Here is a 26,881-nt window from a genome sequence, read left to right as displayed (position 1 = left end):
TGAATTAAGTAAAACAAAAAGAAAAAGAAAAGAAAGCATAAGTAAGTGCAAAAACACGTCGATAGAATATTTTGATTTTACCTTTTTTCAATCCACCGCCTCAGCACACCTTTTTCTCACACTTCTTTCATTTGTTTTGGACATTTTTTGTTAATTGTAAACCCCCCTCCACTCTTTTATTCACTCACAAAACCCCTCTCTTTTATTACTATTTATAATTAAACCACACCCCTCCTTTCTTTTTCTTTCCTTCTTCTTTCCTTCTTCTACTTCTTCTTCTTCTTTCTTCTTCTTCTTCTCCAAGTTTTTTCACTTCTGATCGTTCTGGCCTCCGGCGCCACCGCTCATGGCGGAAGAAAGTTTCGTCAAGCTCTTAGACACAATCTTCCTTGACGATTCCAGCACCACCGTCAATACCAAGAAACCTTTCTCCTCCTCCGATCTTCTTCAGCTTCTTCGTTCCGATGATTCTTCTGTCAAACTCGGCCTTCGTCAATTCTATTCGATTCTCGAAGTCGGACTTCGGGACCTTGGTGACGGTAACTTTGCTTTTCAATCATGGACCGATCCTCAGATCCAAGCTGTGTGTTCAATTGCTTATGCAATTGCTTCTGCTTCTCGATCCCTGACTGGTATGTTAATGCTTTGCTTTACTTCAGAGTTTTCAACACTGAGAAATGTGTTTTTTCTATCCTTTTGATTTCTTTTGGACGCGTTTTATTTCTCATTTCTGAACTTTTTTTTACGTGCTTCATGTTATTAAACGTAATGTCTTGAATGTTTTGATCCGTTGAGGACTGGCAACTCTCAGTTGGAATGGAATTTAAGTGTTTCTAACTCTAAACAATTTTTTTTTAAGAAATGAATTTACGAATGTGTAAATTGTGCAAGTGTTTTGCTTCTTTATGAGCTTCAAATTTACTAAAATTGAATTTCGGCTTTGCTTCTTGATTCTTGGACTTTCTTCTTCTTCTTCTTCTTCAACATTTCATTATTTTCTCGGGAAATGGATTTCGGTTGGTGATATGGTGGTATTCAATTGATGCATGTTGTCTTTGGTGCATTTGCCTCGACAGTGGATCAAGCTGAAGCTATAGTTGTTGCGGTTATTAAAAAATCACTCGAGTTCGTTTTCTGTTACTTGGAGAAATCAGAGTTTAAGTGCGATGACTTTAGTATTCAGGTTTGTTGCTTCTTGGTAGTTTCTAAATTATGTGGGAGGATCATTGGTTTCTTTTACGTCACCTCATAAAAGTGTTATGTGGGAGACCTAATTCTTTCTCTGTGGAAGTAAATCTTGAGCCATGTTTGTTTGTGCTTAGATGTATTGTCAAATCGTATCTGCTTCGTATTTGTAGCCTTCACTATTCTATAGAAGTTATTTACTTTATCTCATTTCACTTCATTTTCCTTTACTACATTTCTTGTGTGCCATATTTTCATTTCATATCCTATTGACAGAAATTTGTTACGTATTCTCGCGTTGAACCGAGTCAGGATATTAGAATGTTCTTCTCAATGTCATATTTCTTAGTCTTGATGAAGCTTGTTATTTATTTATTATTATTGTTATTATTAGGTCAAATCATAGGCTTTGTTTTGGTTTCTGTGCCTATTTAGTCTTGAACTTCTTAAAGTAGGTAGTGAGATTTAAATTAGGCTTATTTTTAGTCCCTACCAGTAAATACTAGTTGTCGAAATGTTTGTGTTACTCCATTAGATAAAATATGGAGAAGGTGTTCTTATACGGCGTCCGGTTGGATGCATTACAAACGAATGGTTAGGTACAAGCTAAGAAGCATAGAAACTGACACCCAACACGAATACAACACAACACTGACGTAGGGACACGTCAATTTACAAAAAAGTAGGACACGTTCTTGAGGGTGAAGTGTGTTAGTATGGAGAAATTTTGTGAAAGTTGGGCAGAATAGTTACTTTTAATCGGCTCAAAATGCCCTTCTAAATGGGCTGCCGATAGTGGGTCTTGTTGCATTAATTTGTTTAAAACAATTTGTGCATATTGAGTGTCCTTGGTGTGTCTTGGCATGTTGGAAAGCAGGAAAATAATAATAAAACAATAGACATGCCAAGTGCCGTGTCAGAGACTTGTTGGTGTCCAACACCAACACTTCGCCAGTTTTGAAGTTTTGGTGCTTTATAGGATACAAGAATTAGTTGTGGGGTTAGACAACTCGGTTGGACGGGTTAGAATTAAGTCTCAGTGTAATCGCATCAAACTCACTGCCAGTTTACTATCTCATGAAAAGTTTTATCTGATTGGATTAACCTTAGACAGTTGACAACAAGAACTAAAAAGGAATATACTTCAAAGTTTCGAGATATAATTTAAACTTTTTAATTTTCAGGTAATTTTCTTTTATATGAGTTTGCTTTAATTAGGCACCAGCACACAATGTTCGAAGTACAATAACGAAATTTACTATTTGTCATCATCACCATCATTATATTTTTTTTAACATACAAGCTCTCTACTCATATGGACGAGAAACTTAAAAAGAAAGATATTGGTCCTGCAATTATCTAAAGATTTCTTTTTTATTGAAAGGTCGAAAGTAATGTCTTTACCATACAGTCCGTATTTGTCTTAATATTTGTATTATGGGTAGAATGTGTTTTATTTTATCTTATTCAGCTGACCTTTCTGGGGTATGGGAGGAAAAAACCATCTGTATTTGGAGGATTTAAGTTCTATCGATCATAGGATTTCTAAGCAATGTTGATAGAGATCTCAATGGATATGTGGGTGTTGGTGTTTATTTTGAGTAAAAGCATTTGAACGGTGGAAGTTGGCACAAATGATTTGATTTAATTAATGGAACAAAAGCACTCACTTTAATAACCAAGTGCCCAAACACCCCCTAAATGCATCCATGATCCATTAATATGAAATTATATCAACGCAAAATTACAAAAATCAGAAAATGAATTTTACAGAAGAATTAAAGAAAGAGGGGACAATGAAAATAAAAAGAGAGAGAGAGTGAGAGAGAGAGTGAGAGAGAGAGAATATAGATATAAAGAGAAAGGGAACAAATGAGAGGGGAAAATTTATATTAGAAAAATATACTTTGATAGCTATGTTTGAGGTATAAATAGGAGCTAGTCTTACCTTCAAAAAGTTGGTTGATGTACGTCGGCAATGAGCCTGTGACTTGAGAACTCAAAACAGGAAAATGGTATCAAGTTTGAGATGACATAGTAATAACTGAACTTTATTTTTATTTTTTCTAATATCAATTTCTTGCCCATCACAATCAACATTTTGTTGATATTTTCATGGCATTGTTCACATATATTATTAACCATGTTGATTTATGGAGGTTTACTTCATATTCATTATGAGCATTAATTTTATGATTAATGTTACCAATCAGCAAATTTCTCCTTTTCAGTGTTGTTTTTTGATGTTCTCATTATTTCTTGATATTTCAACTTACATGTGTGTGTGTATATATATTTGTACTATATCAAGTACCCTTTGGCATCTTCTGCAGAATACTATGTTAATGATTCTGGAGACGATTTTGGTTGATGGGATGGATAAAGTATCAGATTGTGCACAGCATTGCACCAAGAAAGATCTTATAGACTTGTTAAAATCTTTTGGTGGAGACTTTGATGCTACCATTGAGTTCAATAATACCGCTGAATGTGGTTTTACAGGTGCCTGTTAAAAATTTAATGACTTAATTTGAAATACCTTTTGTATTAGTATTATTTTTTCCTCTATAAAGTTGCATTTTTTTTTATTGTATTGTTTTAGGAGTTTGTTGCTCCAGAGAAGAAAAACAGGTAGGTAGGCTTTTAATGACAATAGCTGCTGAATGCGAGCAAGCTGATCATCTGACCTCTGAACCTGGATTTAGTGAACCGACATTCTTCGAAAATATGAACAAGTTGATTTTCCTTTGCCAACATTGGGCAGTGACCCATTTGGCATGCATTCAACATTTGATTTTGATCTGCAAAGAATTGGTAGTACTCCCAGATGCACTTGATGAGAAGACAGGAAGTACAAGTTTTCGGAAGAGACTGTCATGTAGTTTGAGGATATTAAAGCTTCTTACTGACCTCTCGAAGAAATTTCCATATATTGAATATGATGATAAACTGATGCAGGCATTTGCGTTGCTTGCCAACTCATTGCCTTGTTTGTTTGGTCTATGTTTTGAGTTTGCAAATAGTCATGCTACAGGCGAGAGTAGTTTCGAGAACACCATTTTGTTACTCTTGGAAGAATTTTTGGAGCTAGTTCAGGTTGTATTTCGCAACAGCTACATCTGTGTGAACATCCAAACATGTATAGTGGCTTCTATATTGGATAATTTGAGTTCTTCAGTTTGGCGCTATGATGCATCTACTGCAAACCTGAAGCCTCCCCTGGTTTACTTTCCTCGAGGTGTAATGGTTATAATTAAACTCATTCAAGATCTTAAGGGGCATAAATATCATGCTTTCAGTTTTAAAGATCTTGAAATGCATCAGATGAGCACTCTAGCTGAATTATCAGTGGACTTACCTAAATGCCATGCTCCTTTGGAGACTGTTCCTTTGCATAAGAATTATACAGTAGAAGAAATTTTGAGAATGATATTTCCTCCGTCAAGACAGTGGATGGATGATTTGATGCATCTCCTCTTCTTTCTTTATTCTGAAGGAATGAGATTAAGACCAAAAATAGAGCGATCATTATCCAGTATGAAGAGCAGTAGTACGGTTGAACAAGAAGCTGCTGTATGTCATGAAGATGAAGCACTATTTGGGGACCTCTTCTCTGAGAGTGGCCGCTCTGTTGGATCTGTAGATGGATATGATTTGCAACATCTTGCCGTCAACTCTACCTCTAGCTTTTGCAATCTGCTTCTCCAAGCTGCTAAAGAACTATTGAGCTTTATCAAGCTATGTATCTTCTCTCCTGAATGGAATGCATCCGTTTTTGATGATGGTTGCAACAAACTTAATCAGAACCATATTGATATATTACTTTCCTTACTAAACTGTGAGGGATGCTGTTCTGATGACAAGTCTTCTGCTAGTTGTCTACCTGCACACGATGAGAGGAAATCTGGCCACATCCATGAAATTTGTTACAGGTTATTGCATGGTCTTCTCACAAGACATGCATTGCCAGATTCGCTTGAAGAGTACCTTGTGAAGAAAATTTTGAATGCTGAAAATGGAAACTCTGTTTACAATGATCAGACCCTAAGCTTACTGGCTCACACCCTCTTCCGTAGAACTGGTGTTGCAGGGACGCAGTTGAGGACCCAAATATACAGGCAATTTGTGGAATTTATCATTGAGAAGTCCAAAACTATTTCCTTAAAATATTCCAGCCTCCAGGAATTTATGGGGACTCTTCCCTCAGTCTTTCACATTGAAATTCTTCTGGTGGCATTTCACTTATTTTCTGAAGGAGAAAAGAGAGAAATTTCGAGCTTAATTTTTTCTTCTATTAGGGCGATTGATGCTCCATCAACGTTTTCTAACTGTACGGAATTGTCAATGTGGGGTTTATTGGTTTCGAGGTTGATTGTAGTACTTCGACACATTATTTTTCACCCTCATACATGTTCCTCTTCATTGCTTTTTGATTTTCGGTCCAAGTTGAGGGATGCTCCTGCATTTTCTTCTCATTTGCCTTACACAGTGAATGATCATTTATCATCTTGGGGAGCAAGTGTTGCTAAGAGTATAATTGGTTCATCCATGGAATCCAAGCCCTTCCTAAATAGCTTGATCAACCAGTTGATTGATATTTCTTCATTTCCTGCTTCACTACGCCAGCATGATTTAACAATAGAATGTCCATGGTTCAATCCCAGTGATATCTTTTCGACATTCTCATGGATTTTGGGGTTCTGGAATGGTAAACAAGCTGTTACGGTTGAAGACCTCATCATTGAAAGATACATTTTTGTTCTCTGCTGGGATTTTCCTTCCACGAATGCTTTATCACATGGAGGCCCATTATGGAGTGACCTAGACGCACTCGACATTTCGAAGACCGCATGCTTCTTTTACTTCAGTTATTTACTTCTAGATCATGGTGGTGTTATTGACGAACACATGAAATTTCCTCAAGTTGTGATTGGTTTGCTTCGGCGTTTGCATGGTGGGAGTGTCCTGGAGGACTTCAAAGCGTTGGGCTGGAATTTTTTAAGAAATGGAACATGGCTATCGCTGATTCTTTCCTTCCTCGGTGTTGGGATATCGAGATACTGCAGTAAGAATAAGATTCCTACAGTGGGTTCCTTCTTGACAGATACCACAGTTACTGATAGTGAGCAGGCCAATTTTGCTGAAAGCTTAATTTCCTCGGTGATTATTGATAGCCAAGTTCCAATTTTGATCAGGGAGTTGTCATCTGTATTGAGCATGTATTTACGAGTTTATCAGAAAGCTTATGTTGCCACTCTTAGTAGTAGTAATGATCATGCTACTGAGTTTTCCCCTCTCTTGCTCTTTAAACATTCGAAATTTGATAGATGTGTCCAGAACAAGACCCTTGAGAACTATGGGACAACATCTTGCTTATTGGAATCTGTTTTTAACCTCATGTCTAGGTTGGACGAAATAGTAGACAAAAGAACTCTTGGGTTCTCATCAAGGGTTTGTTGGGAATCAATGTTTCATGGTTTTCCCTCTCATTTAGAAACTTCCAGTGGAATTCTACTTTCTTGTGTCCTTAGCACAGGAAGGATTATTTCTGTTTTAGCTGGGCTGCTGAGAATAGTAGATGTTAAACGTAGTGTCATTTTGGAGACTGAGGTAACTCGTGGGATTCTTGATGCAGTAATGACTGTAAAATTTGACAAGACCTTTGAAAGTGTTCATGGCCTATGTGAAGGTATATATCAAAGTTTAAATGCAGAATTGGATGGATGTTCTTATGGGGTTCTGTTTTTGTTGAAACAGCTTGAGGAGTATTTAAGACACATTAATATGAGGGGGGTGAGTGATAGCACTATTCATGAATTGGTAATTGTTAAGGCTATAGATATAATGGACAGCCTCCGGAAAGATGTTTCAAAGTCTTCTGTTTTCCAATTCTATCTTGGTGCTGAAGATGTGCCGGAGCAGGTAAGAGAGCTTTATGCATTTCAACATGGTAATTTGTTGGTTCTTCTAGACTCCTTAGACAATTGTTGCTCCGAACTAGTTAACTTGAAGGTTCTTGGTTTCTTTGTGGACCTCTTGTCTGGAGAGCCATGCCCTAAACTTAAACAGGAAGTACAGAATAAATTCCTTTACATGGATTTGCTTAGCCTATCAAAATGGTTGGAGAAGAGGATTTTTGGTTTAGTGGCCGAAGATTCAAGCGGAGTAAATGTGAAAGGATCTTCTATTTCTCTTAGAGAATCATCCATGAATTTTGTATTTTGTCTCATTTCGTCTCCCTCAGAACCTCTGGCACATCAATTGCAGAGTCACATTTTTGAGGCTGCACTAGTATCACTTGACATGGCTTTTTTGCGATTTGATATCAGTGTTTCCAAGTCCTATTTCCATTTTGTTGTTCAGCTATTGAAAGGGGACAAATCAATGAAATTACTTTTGGAGAGGATTCTCGTATTGATGGAGAAATTGGCTAACGATGAGCGTCTGCTTCCAGGGCTGAAGTACCTCTTCAATTTTCTGGAAATGATTTTGATTGAGAGTGGATCTGGTAAAAATGTTTTTGAGAGAACCTCTGGGAAGCCCCTGTCGAGGTATGCGCCTGAAGTTGGACCTCTTTCTTCTAAGTCGGTGGGGCCTAGGAAAAATTCGGAGACATTGGTTCTTTCTTCTAATCAAGAAGAGGGTCCTGCATCTTTTGACTGTGATGCAACTTCTGCTGAGGAAGATGAGGATGATGGAACTTCCGACGGTGAGGTAGCTAGTCTAGACAAGGATGAGGAGGAGGACTCAAACAGTGAAAGGGCACTTGCTTCAAAAGTCTGCACATTTACATCCAGCGGTAGCAATTTCATGGAACAGCACTGGTACTTTTGTTATACATGTGACCTGACTGTCTCGAAGGGATGTTGTTCTGTGTGTGCAAAAGTCTGTCATCGTGGTCATCGTGTTGTTTATTCCCGGTCTAGTCGCTTCTTTTGTGACTGTGGTGCTGGGGGTGTTAGGGGCAGCAGTTGCCAGTGTTTGAAGCCTCGCAAGTTTACTGGACATGGCAGTGCCCCTGTACGTGGTGCCAGTAACTTCCAGTGCTTTTTACCTTTCTCTGAGGAAGGTGATCAACTCCCTGAAAGTGAATCCGATCTGGAAGACGATGTATCAGTTACAGACACAGATAAGTGTCTCAGACCCTCTGTTCCTATGGAGCTTCTAGATGGTGTTTCTGTTTTACTTGAGGAACTGAATGTTGAAGGAAGGATGCTCGAGCTTTGCTCGTGTTTATTGCCTACAATAACTAACCAAAGGGACCCGGACCTATCGAAAGACAAGAAAATTATTTTGGGTAAAGACAAAGTGCTATCGTATGGGCTTGATCTCTTGCAATTGAAAAAGGCATATAAAGGTGGGTCTTTGGACCTTAAGATTAAGGCAGAATATGCAAATGCCAAGGAGCTCAAATCACATCTAGCCAGTGGATCCCTTATGAAATCTTTGCTTAGTGTCAGCATCAGAGGTCGTCTTGCTGTTGGTGAAGGTGATAAAGTGTCTATTTTTGATGTCAGGCAGTTAATAGAACAGGCCACAGTTGCACCCATGACGGCTGACAAGACTAACGTTAAGCCTCTCTCCAAAAACGTTGTTCGTTTTGAAATTGTGCATCTTGCTTTTAATCCCACAGTGGAGAACTATCTTGCTGTGGCAGGCTATGAAGATTGCCAAGTCCTGACTTTGAACCACCGTGGTGAAGTTGTTGACCGTCTTGCTATTGAACTAGCTCTGCAAGGTGCTCATATTAAACGAATGGAATGGGTTCCAGGATCTCAAGTACAATTAATGGTGGTTACAAACAGGTTTGTCAAAATATATGATCTATCGCTGGATAATATCAGTCCAATGCACTACTTCACGTTGCCAGATGATATGGTAGTAGATGCTACACTGTTCATAGCTTCGCAGGGCAAGATGTTTCTCATTGTTCTTTCAGAAAATGGAAGGATATTCAGACTTGAGTTGTCAGTGCTGGGAAATATTGGAGCTACACCCTTGAAGGAGATCATTCACATTCAGGGCAGGGAAATGAGTGCAAAGGGATTATCATTGTACTTCTCTTCATGTTACAAATTATTATTTCTTGCATATGCAGATGGCACCACATTGGTTGGTCAGTTAAGCCCTGATGCAACAAAATTGACTGAGATATCGTTTATATATGAAGAGGAACAGGATAAGAAGCTCCGGCCTGCTGGATTACACCGTTGGAAGGAGCTGTTTGCTGGCAGTGGCTTATTTGTTTGCTTTTCAAGTGTCAAATCGAATTCGGCTTTGGCTGTATCTATGGGGGCTCATGAGATTTATGCTCAAAACTTGAGACATGCGGGGGGTTCATCTTTGCCATTAGTTGGCATAACTGCATATAAGCCTTTATCCAAAAATAAAATACATTGTCTTGTACTTCACGATGATGGTAGCCTTCAAATATACACACACACTGCTGTTGGAGTGGATGCCAGTGCAAACGCAACTGCAGAAAAAATCAAGAAGTTGGGTTCTGGCATTCTCAATAACAAGGTTTATGCCAGTACAAATCCAGAATTCGCACTTGATTTTTTTGAGAAGACTGTTTGTATCACCGCAGATGTGAGATTAGGTGGCGACACCATTCGAAATGGTGATTCCGAAGGAGCCAAACAGAGTTTAGCATCCGAGGATGGTTTTCTTGAGAGTCCCAGTTCTTCAGGTTTCAAGGTATTATTGTTTCATGTTCACCTTGCACATAATTATGCATTCCAATGCTTACTTGGTTATTTTAAACTTTGATTGATATAACATTGAGTATCATGATGTGTCTTTTTCTGTTGCTGTGGTATCTTATTATTTGAAGTGGCTAAATAGTTCTCTAAAAAAAAAAAAGAAGTGGCTAAATAGTCAAATGACTTTTAACCTAAATACCCATGGTTGATTTAAGAAACCCCTTCAATTCAACCTAGCCAACCCAAAGCTGCATAATGACACAACTGTCTCAGCAACGAAAAGGGAAGCACTTTTGATAGATTGTTTCGAACATATTATCTTTCTTGCTATGACTTCGTGCAATTGTACATCTTTCTATAGCTCATAGTTTATCCTCTCTTCTGACCAATTGGAGAAGTCTTTTGTAACTCCCTTGGTTTCAGGGTAATTGCCCTTTTGTAAATTTATCACATCAATACAATTTGTTTCTTATTAGAAAACAAAAGTAATTTGGTAATTTTTGTATCTGATTGAAGCCTGGTCTAACTACAGACTGTTCTTTCCCTGCTCAGATCACTGTCTCTAATTCCAACCCCGATATTGTTATGGTTGGATTCCGCATCCATGTTGGTAATACGTCTGCAAACCATATACCTTCAGAGATAACTATTTTCCAGAGAGTCATAAAATTAGACGAGGGCATGCGATCATGGTATGATATACCATTTACTGTAGCTGAGTCTCTTCTTGCTGATGAAGAATTCTCTGTAACTGTTGGGCCAGCATTCAATGGTACTGCACTTCCTAGGATAGACTCTCTTGAAGTGTATGGTCGAGCAAAAGATGAATTTGGTTGGAAAGAAAAATTGGATGCTGTTCTTGACATGGAGGCACGTGCAATTGGTTCCAACTCCTTACTTGCCAGATCTGGAAAAAAGAGGCGATCCATTCAATGTGCTCCTATTCAGCAGCAGGTCTTAGCAGATGGTCTGAAGGTCATGTCCAGCTATTATTTGCTTTGTAGACCACAAGGATGCCCAAAACTTGATGATGTGAATCAGGAGCTGACTAAATTGAAGTGCAAGCAATTATTGGAAACAATATACGAAAGTGATCGTGAGCCCTTGTTGCAGTCTGCTGCTTGTCGTGTCCTGCAAGCCATCTTCCCGAAAAAAGAGATATACTACCAAGTAATCATTTAATTTGTGTGGTTTTAATCTGTATTGTGATAAATTCTTTTGAACTTACTCTTGAAATTTCTCCCCTCGTAATTAGGTGAAGGACACCATGCGTCTGACTGGTGTGGTGAAATCAACATCAGTGCTTTCCACTAGGCTTGGAGTTGGAGGTGTTGCAGGAGGGTGGATTATTGAAGAATTTACTTCACAAATGCGTGCAGTTTCTAAGATTGCCCTGCATCGTAGATCTAATTTGGCTTGTTTTCTGGAAAGAAATGGTATTTGTACTTTTTTTTAACCTGGTTCAAGTTTTTTGATAATTGTTAAAATTTTAGGTATCAGAATTTTTTTAAACATTTCATGTGAATAGTCAGCCAAAATGGATTGTGAAGTGTGATGGATTACATTAGAGATTGTTGTTATCTGATTAAAATCAAAGGAAAGTAGATGGGTATAATATTTATGTGCATTGTTAAATTGTTCTTTAGGCCGTTAATTAGATAATCGAGTAGATGATTGTCATGTATATTTTTTCTGGTCGCCTGATGGTTAGAATCACTAATGTAGGTTCTCAAGTGGTGGATGGACTCATGCAAATTCTGTGGGGAATTTTGGACTTGGAGCAGCCAAACACTCAGACATTGAACAACATTGTTATTTCTTCTGTTGAACTTATATATTGCTATGCTGAGTGTCTGGCATTGCATGGCCCAGACACCGGCAGGCACTCTGTTGCACCTGCTGTTGTGTTATTTAAGAAACTTCTGTTTTCCTCCAGCGAGGCTGTTCAGGCGTCAAGCAGGTTTTATCTTGTCAATTTTATTTTTATTCTGAAATTTTATTCTAATGTATTTACCTAAGATTCTATTCTTCCCTTTTCTTTTCAGCTTGGCTATATCTTCAAGGTTGCTTCAGGTTCCATTTCCAAAGCAAACAATGTTGGCTACTGATGATGGTGCTGATATTCCATTATCTGCACCTGTATCCACTGAAACACCTGGCACCAATCCCCAGGTTGTGATTGAAGAAGATGCTATCGCTTCTTCTGTTCAATATTGTTGTGATGGTTGCTCCAAGGTTCCTATACTGAGGCGACGATGGCATTGCACAATTTGCCCTGATTTTGATTTATGTGAGTCATGTTATGAGGTACTTGATGCCGACAGGCTTCCTTCCCCTCATTCTAGAGATCATCCTATGACTGCCATCCCAATTGAAGTGGAATCGCTAGGAGATGGAAATGAATATCACTTTGCGACAGAAGATATCAACGATTCAAGCTTAACATCAGTAAGATCAGATATTAGTGTGAAGAATCCAGCATCATCAATTCATGTCTTGGAGCCAGCTGATTCTGGGGATTTTTCTGCCTCAGTGACTGATCCAGTTTCAATATCAGCTTCTAAACAAACCGTTAATTCCTTGCTTCTCTCTGAGCTCCTTGAACAGTTAAAAGGATGGATGGAGACAACTTCTGGTGTTCAGGCTGTTCCTGTTATGCAGCTTTTCTACAGATTATCATCCACTATGGGCGGACCTTTTATGAACAGTTTGAAATCTGAAAACTTGAACTTGGAAAGACTAATTAAATGGTTTTTGGATGAGATTAATCTCAACAAACCCTTTGAAGCAAAGACCCGTACCTCTTTTGGGGAAGTTGCAATCCTTGTTTTCATGTTCTTCACTTTGATGCTAAGAAACTGGCACCAACCTGGTAGCGATGGTCCAGGTGCCAAATCTAGTACTGCCGCAGATACGCATGACAAGAATTCAACCCAGGTTGCACCATCTACTTCATTGACTGCACAATCTTCCATGGATGATCAAGGAAAAAATGATTTTACCTCACAACTACTTCGTGCTTGTAGCTCTATTAGGCAGCAATCTTTTGTAAATTATCTTATGGATGTGCTGCAGCAGCTAGTGCATGTCTTCAAGTCATCCACAATTGATTATGACAGTGGACATGGTTTTAATAATGGGTCTGGATGTGGAGCTCTGCTAACAGTTCGTAAGGATCTCCCTGCTGGAAATTTCTCTCCATTTTTTTCAGATTCTTATGCAAAAGCACACCGGACAGATCTTTTTATTGACTATCACAGGCTCTTGTTAGAAAATGCTTTTCGTCTTGTTTATACATTGGTTCGACCAGAAAAATATGACAAGACATTGGAGAAGGAGAAGGTTTATAAGATTTATAGCAGCAAGGATTTGAAGTTGGATGCCTATCAAGATGTTCTTTGCAGCTATATCAACAATCCTAATACTAGCTTTGTAAGAAGATATGCGAGAAGGCTTTTCCTCCACATTTGTGGTAGCAAAAGTCACTACTACAGTATTCGGGACTCTTGGCAGTTTTCGACTGAAGTAAAGAAACTTTTCAAATATGTAAACAAGGTTGGTGGTTTTCAAAATCCTATGTCTTACGAGAGAAGCGTAAAGATAGTGAAATGCTTAACAACTATGGCTGAAGTAGCTGCTGCAAGGCCTCGAAATTGGCAGAAATATTGTTTACGACATGGGGATGTACTGCCATTTTTGCTGAATGGAATTTTCTATTTTGGAGAAGAGTCTGTTATTCAGACTCTCAAACTGTTGAATCTCGCCTTCTATACTGGCAAGGACATTGGGCATTCTGTACAGAAATCTGAAGCAGGAGATACTGGGACAAGTACAAATAAATCTGGTACACAAACTGTGGATATAAGAAAGAAAAAAAAGGGTGAAGATGGAAGTGATTCTGCGTTGGAGAAGTCCTATTTGGATATGGAGACCATGGTGAATATCTTTATTGATAAGGGTAGCAATGTCTTGAGCCATTTCATTGATTGTTTTCTTCTTGAGTGGAATTCAAGCTCTGTTCGAGCAGAGGCCAAAGGTGTTGTTTGTGGTATTTGGCATCACGGAAAGCAGACATTTAAAGAAACTCTATTGATGGCTCTCTTGCAAAAGGTTAAAAATCTGCCTATGTATGGTCTGAACATCGCTGAATATACAGAACTGGTCACATGGTTGCTGGGAAAAGTTCCTGATGTTGGTTCTAAGCAGCAGAGTTCTGAACTTCTGGACCGATGCTTGACCTCTGATGTAATTCGATCAATTTATCAAACACTTCACTCACAGAATGAGCTGTTAGCTAATCATCCAAATTCACGCATATATAATACTTTAAGTGGTTTAGTTGAGTTTGATGGTTACTATCTAGAGAGTGAACCTTGCGCAGCTTGCAGTTCTCCTGAGGTGCCTTACAGCAGAATGAAACTCGAGTCTCTTAAATCTGAAACAAAATTCACTGACAACCGCATCATTGTCAAATGTACAGGGAGTTACACAATTCAAACTGTTATAATGAATGTTCATGATGCTCGGAAGTCCAAATCTGTGAAAGTTTTGAACCTATACTACAATAATCGGCCTGTAGCAGACTTATCGGAGTTGAAAAATAATTGGTCTTTGTGGAAGCGTGCGAAAAGTTGTCATCTTGCATTCAATCAGACAGAACTGAAAGTAGAGTTTCCCATTCCAATCACTGCATGTAATTTCATGATCGAGCTGGATTCTTTCTACGAAAATCTTCAAGCTTTGTCCCTTGAACCTTTGCAATGCCCTCGATGCAGTCGTCCAGTCACTGATAAGCATGGAATATGCAGTAATTGCCATGAAAATGCATATCAATGTAGGCAATGTCGGAACATAAATTATGAGAACCTGGATTCATTTCTATGCAACGAGTGTGGATACAGCAAGTACGGAAGATTTGAATTTAATTTTATGGCAAAGCCAAGTTTTACATTTGATAATATGGAGAACGATGAAGATATGAAGAGAGGTCTTACTGCAATAGAGTCTGAATCAGAAAATGCTCACAGGAGATATCAGCAACTCTTGGGCTACAAGAAACCCCTGCTAAAAATTGTTTCAAGCATTGGTGAGAATGAAATGGACTCACAACAGAAGGATTCTGTTCAGCAAATGATGGTCTCACTTCCAGGACCATCTTGCAAGATTAATCGTAAAATTGCTCTCCTTGGGGTTTTATATGGTGAAAAATGCAAAGCAGCCTTTGATTCTGTCAGTAAAAGCGTCCAGACGCTTCAAGGTCTTCGTCGGGTTTTAATGACGTATTTGCACCAGAAACATACTGATGATGGATTTCCGGCTTCAAGATTCGTGATTTCTAGATCTCCTAATAACTGCTATGGTTGTGCGACTACATTTGTCACTCAATGTCTTGAGATATTGCAAGTATTATCAAAGCATCAGAGTTCGAAGAAGCAACTTGTTAGCCTGGGTATATTATCTGAGCTGTTTGAGAATAATATTCATCAAGGGCCCAAAACTGCAAGAATACAAGCTAGGGCAGTTCTTTGTTCTTTCTCAGAGGGTGATGTAAATGCTGTGAGTGGGCTAAATAATCTAATCCAAAAGAAAGTCATGTACTGCCTTGAACATCATCGTTCTATGGACATTGCACTGGCTACTCGAGAAGAGTTATCCCTGCTCTCGGAAGTTTGTTCTTTAGCCGATGAGTTCTGGGAAGCTAGATTGCGAGTTGTTTTCCAGCTGTTATTTTCATCCATTAAGTCGGGCGCCAAACATCCAGCGATTGCTGAGCACATCATTCATCCATGTCTGAGAATCATATCTCAAGCCTGTACTCCTCCTAAATCTGAAACTGTAGACAAGGAGCAGAGGACGGGAAAATTGACATCTGTTTCACAAAATAAGGATGAAAACACTACAAATATATCTGGATCTTTCAGTGGACCTGTTAGTGGGAATAAGTCCGCACCTGAATCACTTGAACATAATTGGGATTCTTCTCATAGGACTCAGGATATTCAATTGCTGAGTTATGCAGAGTGGGAAAAAGGAGCGTCATATCTTGACTTTGTTAGAAGGCAGTACAAGGTGTCTCAGGTGTTCAAAGGTACAGTGCAAAGATCCCGAACACAAAAAGGCGATTATTTGTCCCTGAAGTATGCACTTAAGTGGAAGCGGTTTGTATGTAGAAATGCTAAAAGTGATTTGTCAGCTTTTGAGCTGGGTTCATGGGTTACAGAACTTGTGCTATGTGCCTGTTCTCAGTCTATAAGATCGGAGATGTGTATGCTGATAAGTTTGCTTTGTTCTCAAAGTTCATCAAGACGATTTCGACTATTGGATTTACTGGTGTCTCTGTTGCCAGCGACGCTTTCTGCTGGTGAGAGTGCTGCTGAGTATTTTGAATTACTTTTCAAGATGGTAGATTCAGAGGACGCACGCTTGTTTTTGACTGTTCGAGGATGCTTACGTACAATTTGCCAATTAATTTCCCAAGAAGTGAGCAATGTTGAGTCTCTAGAGAGAAGCCTCCATATTGATATTTCACAGGGATTTATTCTTCACAAGCTTATAGAGCTCCTTGGGAAATTCTTAGAGATCCCTAACATCAGATCAAGGTATAGCTTTTTCCTTAGGCAGCTGTTTTTTAGACTATTATTGTTTAAGCTCATATAATTTGATCTTATTGTTAGATTCATGCGGGATAATCTACTCTCTGAAGTTCTTGAGGCTCTCATTGTGATCCGTGGTTTGGTAGTACAGAAAACAAAATTGATTAGCGATTGTAATCGGCTTTTGAAAGATCTCTTGGACAGCCTTCTGCTGGAAAGCAATGAGAACAAGAGGCAATTTATTCGAGCCTGCATTTGTGGCTTGCAAAACCATGGAGAGGAAAGGAAAGGGCGGACTTGTTTGGTATGATTAATCTTGAAAACTGGTGGATCAATTATGGGCAACTCCCTCCTAGTTTGTTCTGGTCTAGAAATAAAATGAAAACATTAGCATCTTCTCTAATTTATGCCGTATATACTCTAATAAAATATTCAGATATCACTTTCTAAACATATGCCCTTGCTCTTTTTCGTTCATCTATTTTTCTTTAGACATTGAAGATTGGCAGCTTACTTTGAAATATTATGTGCAGTTTATTCTGGAGCAGCTCTGCAATCTGATCTCTCCCTCAAAACCAGAGCCAGTGTACCTCTTGGTTCTAAACAAGGCACACACACAAGAAGAATTTATTAGAGGATCCATGACAAAGAATCCTTACTCCAGTGCTGAGATTGGTCCATTAATGCGCGATGTCAAAAATAAAATTTGTCACCAATTGGATTTACTTAGTTTTCTTGAAGATGATTACGGCATGGAGTTGCTAGTTGCAGGAAATATAATTTCTCTTGATCTGAGCATAGCACTAGTCTATGAGCAAGTGTGGAAGAAGTCTAACCAGTCTTCAAATGCCATATCTAATACTGCAATAATATCTACCACTGCTGCAAGAGACTCTCCTCCTATGACAGTGACTTATCGGCTTCAGGTGTGTTTAAATAATTCATGTCCAGTCTTTTTGGATAATGCTCAGGTGTCTTATTTTCTTGCTATGGAATCCCTACATTTGAGTTTTATGTTGAAGAGTTCATGAAATATGAGATAGAGAAATTTGTAGGTGAGATTTTTAGTAATACCACTAATTTTCTTGGGGATTCGATATTATATCCAGGGGCTAGATGGTGAAGCAACGGAGCCTATGATTAAGGAATTGGAAGAGGACAGAGAGGAATCGCAAGATCCAGAATTGGAATTTGCTATAGCAGGTGCAGTTCGTGAGTATGGAGGACTGGAAATTTTATTGGGCATGATCCAGGTTTGTAGAGGAGACCTTTAATCATCGCTTTATTTTGTTTTCATACCTTGTTCATTGAGTCTTCTAGTTTTAGAACAAGTGGTGGGGCGTCTTTTGTTTTAAAAAATATATTTACTGTAGTTCAGTACTTTTGCAATCTAACTCTGTCAGTAAATCACATATAATATAATATTTCAGCTGTGTTAGTTTTTCATAAATCATCTAATAGAAACCTAGTCCAACCCTTCTTCTTTCTTTGTTCTAAAGACAACAATTTACTAAATGCCCAAGTGAACAACTTTTTGAAGGTATATATTTGTGGGTTGCGGATGCAACTACTTTCAAGGTTGATCAAGATTTTGGTCAAACATTTACCTTAAAATTAACAAGGGGTCAAATTAATTTCTTCACTTGGAATATTAAAATAAAACGTTGGAATCCAATGGAATTGGATGTTCCATGTCAATTTCTTTTGTCAACTGTATGCCCACTTCTATATCATCTAATTGGAGTTATGGACAGTTTTTGGATTTAAAGTCTATCGAACCATTTTTCTTGGTCTTAATGTAACTTCTTTATTTGAACCAGCGCATATGGGATAATTTCAAGTCCAACCAAGAGCAGTTGGTTGCAGTTCTTAATCTTCTTATGCATTGTTGCAAAATAAGAGAGAACAGGCGTGCTTTATTAAGGCTAGGAGCTCTCGGATTACTTCTAGAAACAGCAAGGCGTGCCTTCTCTGTGGATGCCATGGAGTCAGCTGAAGGCATTCTCTTGATTGTGGAGAGCCTAACAATTGAAGCGAATGAAAGCGAAAGTATTAGCATTGGACAAAGTGCTCTTACCGTCACCAGTGAACAAACTGGTACTGGTGAACAGGCCAAAAAAATTGTCCTCATGTTTCTGGAGAGATTATCTCATCCTTTTGGTTTTAAGAAATCAAACAAACAGCAGAGGAACACTGAAATGGTTGCTAGAATCTTGCCTTACTTGACCTATGGTGAACCTGCTGCCATGGATGCACTCATCCAACATTTCACTCCATATCTCAATGATTGGGATGAGTTTGACCGATTACAGAAACAGCATGAAGACAATCCCGAGGATAAGAGCTTATCTGAGCAAGCTGCCAAGCAGAGATTTACAGTGGAAAATTTCGTTAGAGTCTCAGAGTCACTGAAGACAAGTTCATGTGGGGAGAGACTGAAGGACATTATTTTGGAAAAGGGCATTACTGGCCTTGCAATTAAGCATCTGAGGGATACTTTTGCTGTTGCAGGACAGACCGGTTTCAGATCTAGTGTAGAATGGGGATTTGCCTTGAAACGTCCTTCTATACCCCTTATATTGTCTATGCTAAGGGGTCTATCAATGGGGCATTTGGCTACACAGAGATGCATTGATGAAGGAAGGATCTTACCTGTGCTTCATGCTCTGGAAAGAGTCCCGGGAGAAAATGAGATTGGGGCAAGGGCTGAAAACTTGTTAGATACCCTCTCCAATAAGGAGGGAAATGGAGATGGATTCTTGGAGGATAAAGTGCGAATGTTAAGGCATGCCACAAGGGATGAAATGAGGCGACTTGCATTGAAGAACAGAGAAGATATGTTACAGGTGCTGTCTCATTTAACAATTGTTGGCCTAGTATTTTCTAATGCTTGTATTTTCGTACAGTATTTGGTTAGCTTTAGGATTCTTTCTGCTAGAAATCACCTACAAATCAATTTCAAAATGAATTTCCTTTTTGCAATAGAATTTGAATCAGGACTCCATTTATTTTCGCAATAGAAATATCACTGGAATGCCACAGCAAGCAATTTTTTTTTCAACACTTATCATAAAAATATCACGAACATTAAAAATATGAATTGGTAGCATGTTTTGGAGTGGGAAGTCCATGCAACACGAAATTTGCTATAGCTTGTCATTATTTGGAAGTGTGGTTGGGTAGGATTGATGTATAATAAGAACTTTTAAGGTGATTATTTCTGCTTTTTTGTGATATAAATTTATTAATTCCGTTGATTCTGATTTTAGAACTCAGTGGAGTAATTCATTTTTGGGGATAATGCAGAGACTAGGAATGCGACAGGTGGCTTCAGATGGTGGTGAACGGATCATCGTCTCTAGACCAGCTCTTGAAGGATTGGAAGATGTAGAGGAAGAGGAAGATGGGTTGGCATGCATGGTGTGCAGAGAGGGGTATAGTTTGAGGCCTACTGACTTGCTGGGTGTATATTCATACAGCAAGAGGGTTAACCTTGGTGTTGGGACTTCAGGAAGTAGTCGTGGTGAGTGTGTTTATACAACCGTGAGTTATTTCAATATCATTCATTATCAGTGCCATCAAGAGGCCAAAAGAACAGATGCTGGTTTGAAAATCCCGAAGAAAGAATGGGAAGGAGCAACACTCAGGAACAACGAATCCCTTTGCAATTCCCTGTTCCCTGTCAGAGGTCCATCCGTCCCATTAGCACAGTATATTCGATATGTTGACCAGCATTGGGACAACCTAAATGCCCTTGGTCGTGCTGATGGAAACAGACTTCGGCTTTTGACATATGATATTGTTCTGGTATGGTTCTTGCCTGTTGTCTCAGTTTTGTGAATTGTTTTTTTTTTCTTTTTAATTCGCTTGGAAAGTTTTTCCTTTCCTTTATTACCTTCTATCTGCCTTCTAATGGTTTGCTGTATCTGTTTTTCCTTTGTTTTTTATCATGTAGATGTTGGCTCGATTTGCTACCGGAGCATCATTCAGCGCTGAAAGCAGGGGTGGTGGTAGAGAAAGTAATTCCCGATTCCTTCCTTTCATGATTCAAATGGCTCGTCACCTCCTGGATCAAGGAAGCCCATCTCAACGTTCTACAATGGCTAAATCTGTTTCGACCTACTTGTCCTCGTCCACTGCAGATTCACGATCATTCTCTCCAGGGTTGCAACCTCCAGCCGCAACTGAGGAGACTGTCCAGTTCATGATGGTAAACTCGCTTCTTTCCGAGTCATATGAATCCTGGTTGCTGCATCGCCGTTCATTCCTACAGCGTGGGATATTCCATGCATACATGCAACACACTCATAGCAGGTCGACCAGCCGTTCATCGTCGAGTTCAACTTCTAAAGTGGAATCAGGAAGTAGTAGCTCAAACACAGAAGTAGAAGACGCTAATGATTTACTGAATACCATTAGGCCAATGCTCGTCTACACTGGCCTGATTCAGCAACTGCAACATTTCTTCAAGGTAAAGAAACCGGCAGCATCTTCCTCAAAGGAAGGAACATCGACATCTGCCACCGCAACAACAGGGACTGGAGAGGAAAGCGAGAGCCAAAGTCTAGAGAGTTGGGAAGTAGTAATGAAAGAGCGACTTAATAACGTAAGGGAAATGGTGGGATTCTCGAAGGAGTTGCTAACATGGCTGGAGGAAATGAACTCTGCCACTGATCTGCAGGAAGCATTTGACGTAATCGGAGTTTTAGCTGATGTACTATCTGGCGGAATTAGCCGCTGTGAAGACTTTGTAAATGCTGCAATCAACACCGGAAAAGGCTAACGATACCAAACCAACTAGGGGGGGTGTTCTGGAGCTGAGGTTGAGCTTTTTCGCTACATGACAATGGGGAATATGGTATTTTTTATCTTTATAGCATTTATGGACTTCTCCTTTGGAATATGAATCTTCATATACATTCAGCTCCCTTATAATCAAATATATGCCTATATTTTTTACCCCCAAATATTTCTGGTGTGTTGTTGTGCCCAAATTTTGATACTAAAATCTTTAGGTTCCTCCACATTTTGCTAAATTGGAAGGGTCAATGTGTCAATTAAGGGGTGTGTTTTTCATCATTTACTATTGTAGAGAGCAATTGAGTAGTAACTTCTCTTAAAATATCATTTTCGTCACTATATTTTTTTCTTCCATAAGAGTTATAATATTATTATTTAGGCTTGGTCACTATATTTTTTTTTTTTTCCATAATAGTGTTAATATTATTAATTAGGCTTTACACATATAATTTTTGTTAATTTTTGGTTTCTATACAAAGGAGGCTAAAATGAAATAAACAAGTAGTATTTAATACATTTCGATAAAATCTGAAGTTTAAAATTGAAAAACTTAAAATGACATTTTAGAGTCTTGAGATTTGAGTCTGGATCATTAAGGAGAGTGGTTTATTATTTTCAAATGTTTTGGTTGTCAAGGTAAATCTGAGATGATTTATCATTGAGAATAGAAATAGAACTAAATTATCCAAAATCTTTTCGTATCTAATTTACTTGAGCACTCATCCAAAATAGCCCGACAGAGCACATGCTAGCATGGAGTCGATTCAAGTTATAAGATATTTATATAACAAAAACACTGTATCACTCACCGAGTAACTAAGTTACCAGGGGAGTTACTAGGGAAAAATGGACAACAGCGCTTGGATATAACATTGTTTTTTCTTTTCCTTCCAGATTGGCGAAGGCCAAAAGGAAAGCATTTAAAAAAATTTCGATGGGGAAGCATTTAAAACCATTTGATTCACACTGCGGTAGCAATTCTACTCAATTGCACTTGTTGTTCCTCAATTCTACTCACTGCACTTGAAAGATCCATGCTAGCAAGAGACATGTTAGTAGCTTTCCCAAGTCGTCTTTGCTTTATCCTCAATATCGCCTGTGAAACTTCGCTAATTAGAGGACGTTTTCTCGGTACGTTATGCAAGCATCTATGACCGATCTCGGCTAGCTTCCTTGCTTCTTCAAGACTATATTCTCCAGCTAGTTGTTTGTCAATTATTTCATCAATCCCATCGGCGCTCATTCCAGCCTGAGAATGTACTTCGAAAATCATGAAACTGTATACACTTCAAGGTTAACATTTGTGTATATGGAGGAAAAAAACTCACAAGATTAATATAGTCCACTAAATTTTGGTGTGGATGAATGGCAGTGATTAGTTCAAAAATGATTATGCCAAAACTATAGATGTCGCTCTTCATTGTAAACTTATTTGTGGCCATGTATACCGGGTCTATGTAGCCGTATGTACCTTTCAGACCTGAATTCCGGCCATCAAAAACTTCTTCCTTTGATAGACCAAAATCAGCAACCTATAACATGTGCATATAAATTATGAGTAACAAATGGCGACCGATATTCAAGAATGATGACCAAAGTCACATATAATATAATTATGCATTATGTCACGAGAGACCAAAGTTATTCTTTAGTTTAGATGCTGTATTGGTCTCTAAGATTTCATTCTTTTACATGGTATCTTCTGTTTTTAACCTCCCATGTAACGTTCCTATGGAGGTATATCAAAGGACCTAACATATTATAAGATAGACTAACTATTTCCTTTATTGTTAATTAGGTTTGAGATGGAACCGTATGTTATCTAATATAGTATCGGGTTCATAAAGCTCAAATGAACATTCGGTCCAATAAAAAAAAGTTGAGATCTGATGAACTTTAAAAGAGGTAGTAAGATACTATGGACATGTTGAGAATTCCCTTGATTTCACATTCTCTATGAGATAGACTACTCCTCTCCACTGATTGTCAATTCAATTAATTTTGAGATTGATTGACATATTATCTAAATGAAGTAATTCTTATTGGGCAGAGTTGTTAGGATGGTATGGTATCTAATCGCTCCTTTTGTCTAATGCTCATAAATTTTTCTCCAATTTTTGCTGATGTAGGGAGAGGCATTTAGTCTTACAAATGGTCTCTAGTTTTCTTTAAATTATTCGCATTACTTGAATGGGATATCAAACCACAGGAAACGCTATCTAGAACCTTACCTTAGCTCTCAACGTATGATCTAACAATATATTGGCAGACTTCAAATCACGATGTATGACGGGAGGAACAGCCTGTTCCAAAAATATAAATGAATCATCTTACAAAGCACTTGTACCAATAAAGGAGGAAAAAAAGAGAGTTAGAATACCCCTTCATGAAGGTACTCGACTCCATGAGAGATATCAAGAGCAATCTGAATCCTCTCATCCCAACTCAAGACACGATTTTCTGAATCTGAATGCACGTATAAATGAAAACAAGTCAATAAGATTTTCCATCATTCTATAAATGCTAACATGTACTCCACATTCACCGGAAGAGATTGAACTTTCCAGAAAATCTGCAAAATGATAAGAAGACATTTCTTTCATTTATCAATAGGCTTTGAACTTACTGTAAAGCAGGTTGTCCAAACTTCCATTACTCATGAACTCATAAATTAGCATGTGGCTTCCTTTATCAATGCAGTACCCCAACAAATTCACTAGATTACGATGATGCAATCTTCCTAGTAGACTTACCTGCAGCAAACCAAAAAATGGATATTAGTTTAAAGTGTTCCCTGACATAAATGGTGTTCGGAAACAAATTACAAATGAAGGTGGCAAATGGTTAATAACTTTACTTCATTCTGAATTTCTCCTCCATTTGCTGAGAATTAATTCTAAAAGATTTCCTTGACACAACTATATTACAGGAATATTCTAGATACCTATGTCTTTCATATCCATAGTGGCCAAACAATTTATGAGCCACTCGACTAATTTCACAAGATAATCAGCTTTAACTCTAAAGTATTTCGGTTTAGGAACTCATTCTCCTAAGTTCAATCATTTTTACAAAAAAGTGATTCTTGTATGCCTTATTAGAGAAGCTCCTCTAGCCCGTCCTTTGAGGAGAAAAAAGTTATAAAAAAGACATATTAGCAGAAATAATCCATCCTACATTGAAACGTTAGATTGGTAGGAAAGACAATGGAATAACTACCAGTAGAAGACTGAAAATGAAATGTGGCTAATATCCTCACCTCTGTCTGAAATTCTTTTTCACCCTGTTTGGAATCTGAAGCGAGCACCTTAACAGCTAGAACTGCTCCATTGGGCATCTCTGCTTTATATACTGGACCATAAGATCCTTGTCCCAAAAGAGTAGTGAAGTTCTCTGTAGCCTTCTGAATATCCCTGAAAAGTAAGGGTAAACAAATAATTTCAGCATAAAACAACCTCCATATTGTGGAAACTTATTTTTGAGAGATTCCATATTGTGCATACTTGTAAGGGTACTTGAGAACACCGGATGCAGAAGCAACTATATCTTTGTGGTGATGATTCCTCCAAAGGGACCAAGAATCTTTATGGAGCTTTTCAGATCCCCGAAAAGCAATGGAACCAGAAAGAGATGCACTAAGTTCAGTACTTGCATCCAATCCATTTGTTCGAATCTGAATAGTTCCTAGACTACGCTCATTTGTACTTCGTCGAAGATATGCATTCTTTCTATACCATCTTATGACATAAAATACCAGGATAGCAATCAAAATACCAAGTGCCAAACCAACAGAGATGCCAATGATAACTAGATCAGCTCGTTGACTCATCCTTTAACCTCTTAATAAATTCAATCAGAGAAAACATCTTGCACAATGATAACAAGGCAAACTGATCAGCAACCTGCAAAATATGTATGTAAAAGGAAAATGAGAATGAAACATCCAAGTTCAATATTAAAGAAGGATGATGAAATCCGTGAACAGTAAAACATCAGCAAGCTTTTCATGATTTCATTACACACATTGTCCCAAGTTCTATCCCCATTCTATGCTTCATGAAATCCGTATAAAATCAACCATTTCATTTCATAAAATCTCTATATCTTTCATCAAATGTCAACGAATTGCACTGGAAGAAGTCGATACTCGCTAATTTAGTACACCACAAAGAAATTTCATGGAAGAATATGAACATTTGGGGGTGAATTCCGAGAGTATCACAAAAGATCAGTTAACGTTTACTTATCCATTCATTCGCACAATTGGGTAGTCCTAAAAACTCCAAATGAATTATACAAACAAAGAAAAACAACCGTTTGATTGAACACAGGAAGCATCTAAACCATGAACCGTGAATCAAATAGCACTACACCATAGTTCCAGCAAAATTGATCGGTCACCGATCATAATAACAAAGCAAAAGTCTAGAAATCAAGTTAAAACCAAATTCCCATCGACCAAAACTTACAAAACTTGAGAAAAGGGGCGAAAATGAACGAAGTAGATGAAATTAAGCAAAACCCAGGAAAAATATGAACTCCTCTGGCCAGCACTGATGAAAGAACAACGATCGACGACAGATTTTCTTGCTTGTAATGGTTGATTTCCAACTGGGTCAAGGCTAAATAGGACCAAAGAAGACCCAGTCTATAGAGAATGTAACTGCAAGCGAAGCAAGTTGCAAAAAGAAAACGGAGGCGAAATGGGATGTTAGAGAATTCGTATTTGGTGGGAAGATAACCCAAATCCAATTGGTTCAATATTATTTTTTGACACAATGTTTTTTGATCAGCCGTCATCACTCTCGTCTTTTTCTCACATTGTTCATTCCTATTTGCTTCCCCTTCAATAAATCAAATCACTTGGGACTTTTTCTTAAGCCAAATGCTTGGATTTGGAACCTACAGTGAAAGTTCGTGTATTAATATGTATTGTAGGCCATGTTTACCAACCAATCAATGATAATTTAAAAATATGTCTTAAGTTCACAGAAGCCTTTGATTTAATTCGGTTTTAAAAATTAATCTTATGGGTTAGGGCCACCATTATTCTTACCCTTAAAAGAAAATTTGGTTATAACACTCAATGGACAAATTCAATTACATTTGCGATCACAATCCATTACAATTGATCTATCAATGAAATTTCATTACAATTACATAAATTTTCTTTACGAATTGAACTCTAGTTCCTTTAATTCTCCATTTATGGTTTAAAAACCATTTTTTTTTAATAAACTAAACATATTTTAAATAGTTAAGAAGTACCAACAAGAGCTTGAAAACCAAGATGTCTGTAGTTTGAATTTCTTATCCCAATTTATACTAAAAGAAAAGTAATTAAGAAGTTGATGTTAAGATCTTTAAACCTTATATATTATCAAGTTAGAGAGGAAATGAATATTGCATTCAATGTCATACTTTCATATTACAATTGAGGTTACCTTATAGTAAAAAAAATACAAGATCTAACATAAAATAAATAATGTATTTGACATTCTAATACATTATGAAATATTCGAATACTTCTAATATCCTATTGAGAAAGTTGAAACTATTCTACTACAAGCTTAAGGCTCCGTCAGCATTTAGCATATT

The 26,881-nt window shown here is 38.0% G+C and overlaps 2 protein-coding genes across 2 annotated transcripts; one reads left to right on the top strand and one right to left on the bottom strand.

Annotated features, from left to right (window-relative positions):
* Positions 1 to 212: 212 nt before the first annotated feature.
* Positions 213 to 21,450, top strand: LOC103498551 (auxin transport protein BIG). Its single transcript, XM_008461184.3, has 14 exons — positions 213 to 632; positions 1,077 to 1,183; positions 3,519 to 3,687; positions 3,788 to 9,885; positions 10,443 to 11,060; positions 11,146 to 11,326; positions 11,616 to 11,850; positions 11,936 to 16,489; positions 16,565 to 16,787; positions 17,017 to 17,409; positions 17,593 to 17,736; positions 18,304 to 19,329; positions 19,790 to 20,290; positions 20,439 to 21,450. Exons 1-14 carry the CDS (start codon positions 347 to 349, stop codon positions 21,264 to 21,266), a joined length of 15,363 nt encoding a protein of 5,120 aa, XP_008459406.1. The 5' UTR covers positions 213 to 346; the 3' UTR covers positions 21,267 to 21,450.
* A 592-nt stretch (positions 21,451 to 22,042) lies between these two features.
* On the bottom strand, positions 22,043 to 26,170 carry LOC103498553 (calcium/calmodulin-regulated receptor-like kinase 2). The gene is made up of 8 exons (XM_008461185.3): positions 25,753 to 26,170; positions 24,787 to 25,185; positions 24,543 to 24,696; positions 23,910 to 24,036; positions 23,664 to 23,749; positions 23,515 to 23,586; positions 22,612 to 22,815; positions 22,043 to 22,532 (listed from the first exon to the last, which is right to left on the bottom strand). Exons 2-8 carry the CDS (start codon positions 25,110 to 25,112, stop codon positions 22,245 to 22,247), a joined length of 1,257 nt encoding a protein of 418 aa, XP_008459407.1. The 5' UTR covers positions 25,113 to 25,185; positions 25,753 to 26,170; the 3' UTR covers positions 22,043 to 22,244.
* Positions 26,171 to 26,881: the final 711 nt, after the last annotated feature.

This window comes from Cucumis melo, chromosome 9 (assembly GCF_025177605.1).
Source record: "Cucumis melo cultivar AY chromosome 9, USDA_Cmelo_AY_1.0, whole genome shotgun sequence".
Taxonomy (NCBI): Eukaryota; Viridiplantae; Streptophyta; class Magnoliopsida; order Cucurbitales; family Cucurbitaceae; genus Cucumis; species Cucumis melo.
Note: the sequence above shows the minus strand (reverse complement) of the source record. Positions and strands in the feature narration are given on the sequence as shown.